Source organism: Anneissia japonica, unplaced genomic scaffold (genome assembly GCF_011630105.1).
Source record: "Anneissia japonica isolate Jap-2015-1 unplaced genomic scaffold, ASM1163010v1 scaffold284387_len1070_cov99_single, whole genome shotgun sequence".
Lineage (NCBI taxonomy): Eukaryota > Metazoa > Echinodermata > Crinoidea > Comatulida > Comatulidae > Anneissia > Anneissia japonica.
In genome coordinates, this window is record NW_022745721.1 from 1 (window position 1) to 1,070 (window position 1,070).

Sequence of the window (1,070 nt, forward strand, 5' to 3'; positions counted from 1 at the left end):
TACTGTACTGTATATTGATGTCATCCCTTAAGCCTATGTTCGGCAACTTATATTTAAATTGATATGGCAACATCATGCCCATATTATATGGATGTTATGACACCATCATGGGGTAATTCATAAAAATGTCACATCAAATTTGATAGAGCTTTAAGAATATAAACTATTGTTTTTAAACCCATATTTAGTGAGGATTTTTAGTCAAAGAAGCTGATTTCTACCATTATAAAAAAAAAAAAAAGCATCGATATTCTACCAACAAGTTTAGGGGAGGTGGAGCTGTTTTTTGCTTGATAAAACGATGTTAATTTTTTCCCATAATTTGAACTAATGCTTATGAAAGGAAATACGTTGACCAATTGAGGGCGATATTCAATATCTTGGGCTAGAGTTCATATCTTGGGCAGAGAGTTCAGTTCCAGTGTTGTAATGTGGTCCCTTCTTTAAAGCAAACAAAAACAGTTTTAGAACGAAACATTATATTTGTTTAATTTATTGAAATTTCTCTATGATCAGTAGTGATGCTTAAACTTACTTAGTATAAATTATACTATGATAGGAATTCAAACACAGTATCTAAATCGAAAACATTGGCACTATTGTTTTTCCTTCCGCAAAAAGTGACGGTCTTCCTGATATACAGCAGTTGATGTTGGGTGTGGGGGGTATTGTTTTGTATGCAGCAGAGCATTCTGTCACTGCATTATGTAAAGTCTTTTATACTCTTTAGAACATTTAAATTCAATTTCTATTTTCTTTTGTTACAATGTATTTCCATAGGACAAACACTGTGAAACCTCGGATAGGGCATGGTTGTTAACTACCCAAAGCCTCAGTATCCGGCATGCGAATACAGAACATTTATTCTTCCTGGCATTGCGTTCACACTGAGTTGCACCTCAATCTTCTGTTCATTCACACATCTGTAAGTTTCTTCTCATTGCTTCTTGGGAAAACTTGTAAAAAGTCTTTGATTCTGTGTTTTTTTATATTTCCTACTATTACTCTGCTGCGGAAACTTTTTCATCAGTGTGTTCACTTGTTGGCATGTTGCTCGTCCTTCTTCAATT

At 34.1% G+C, this 1,070-nt stretch overlaps 1 protein-coding gene across 1 annotated transcript; it reads right to left on the reverse strand.

Moving 5' to 3' along the window:
• Window positions 1–462: 462 nt before the first annotated feature.
• On the reverse strand, window positions 463–1,070 carry LOC117120026 (coiled-coil-helix-coiled-coil-helix domain-containing protein 1-like; the record flags this gene model as incomplete). Its single annotated transcript, XM_033265026.1, is given in 1 exon segment — window positions 463–1,070. A coding segment is annotated over 1 exon segment (133 nt), but the record flags the coding sequence as incomplete, so codon positions are not given.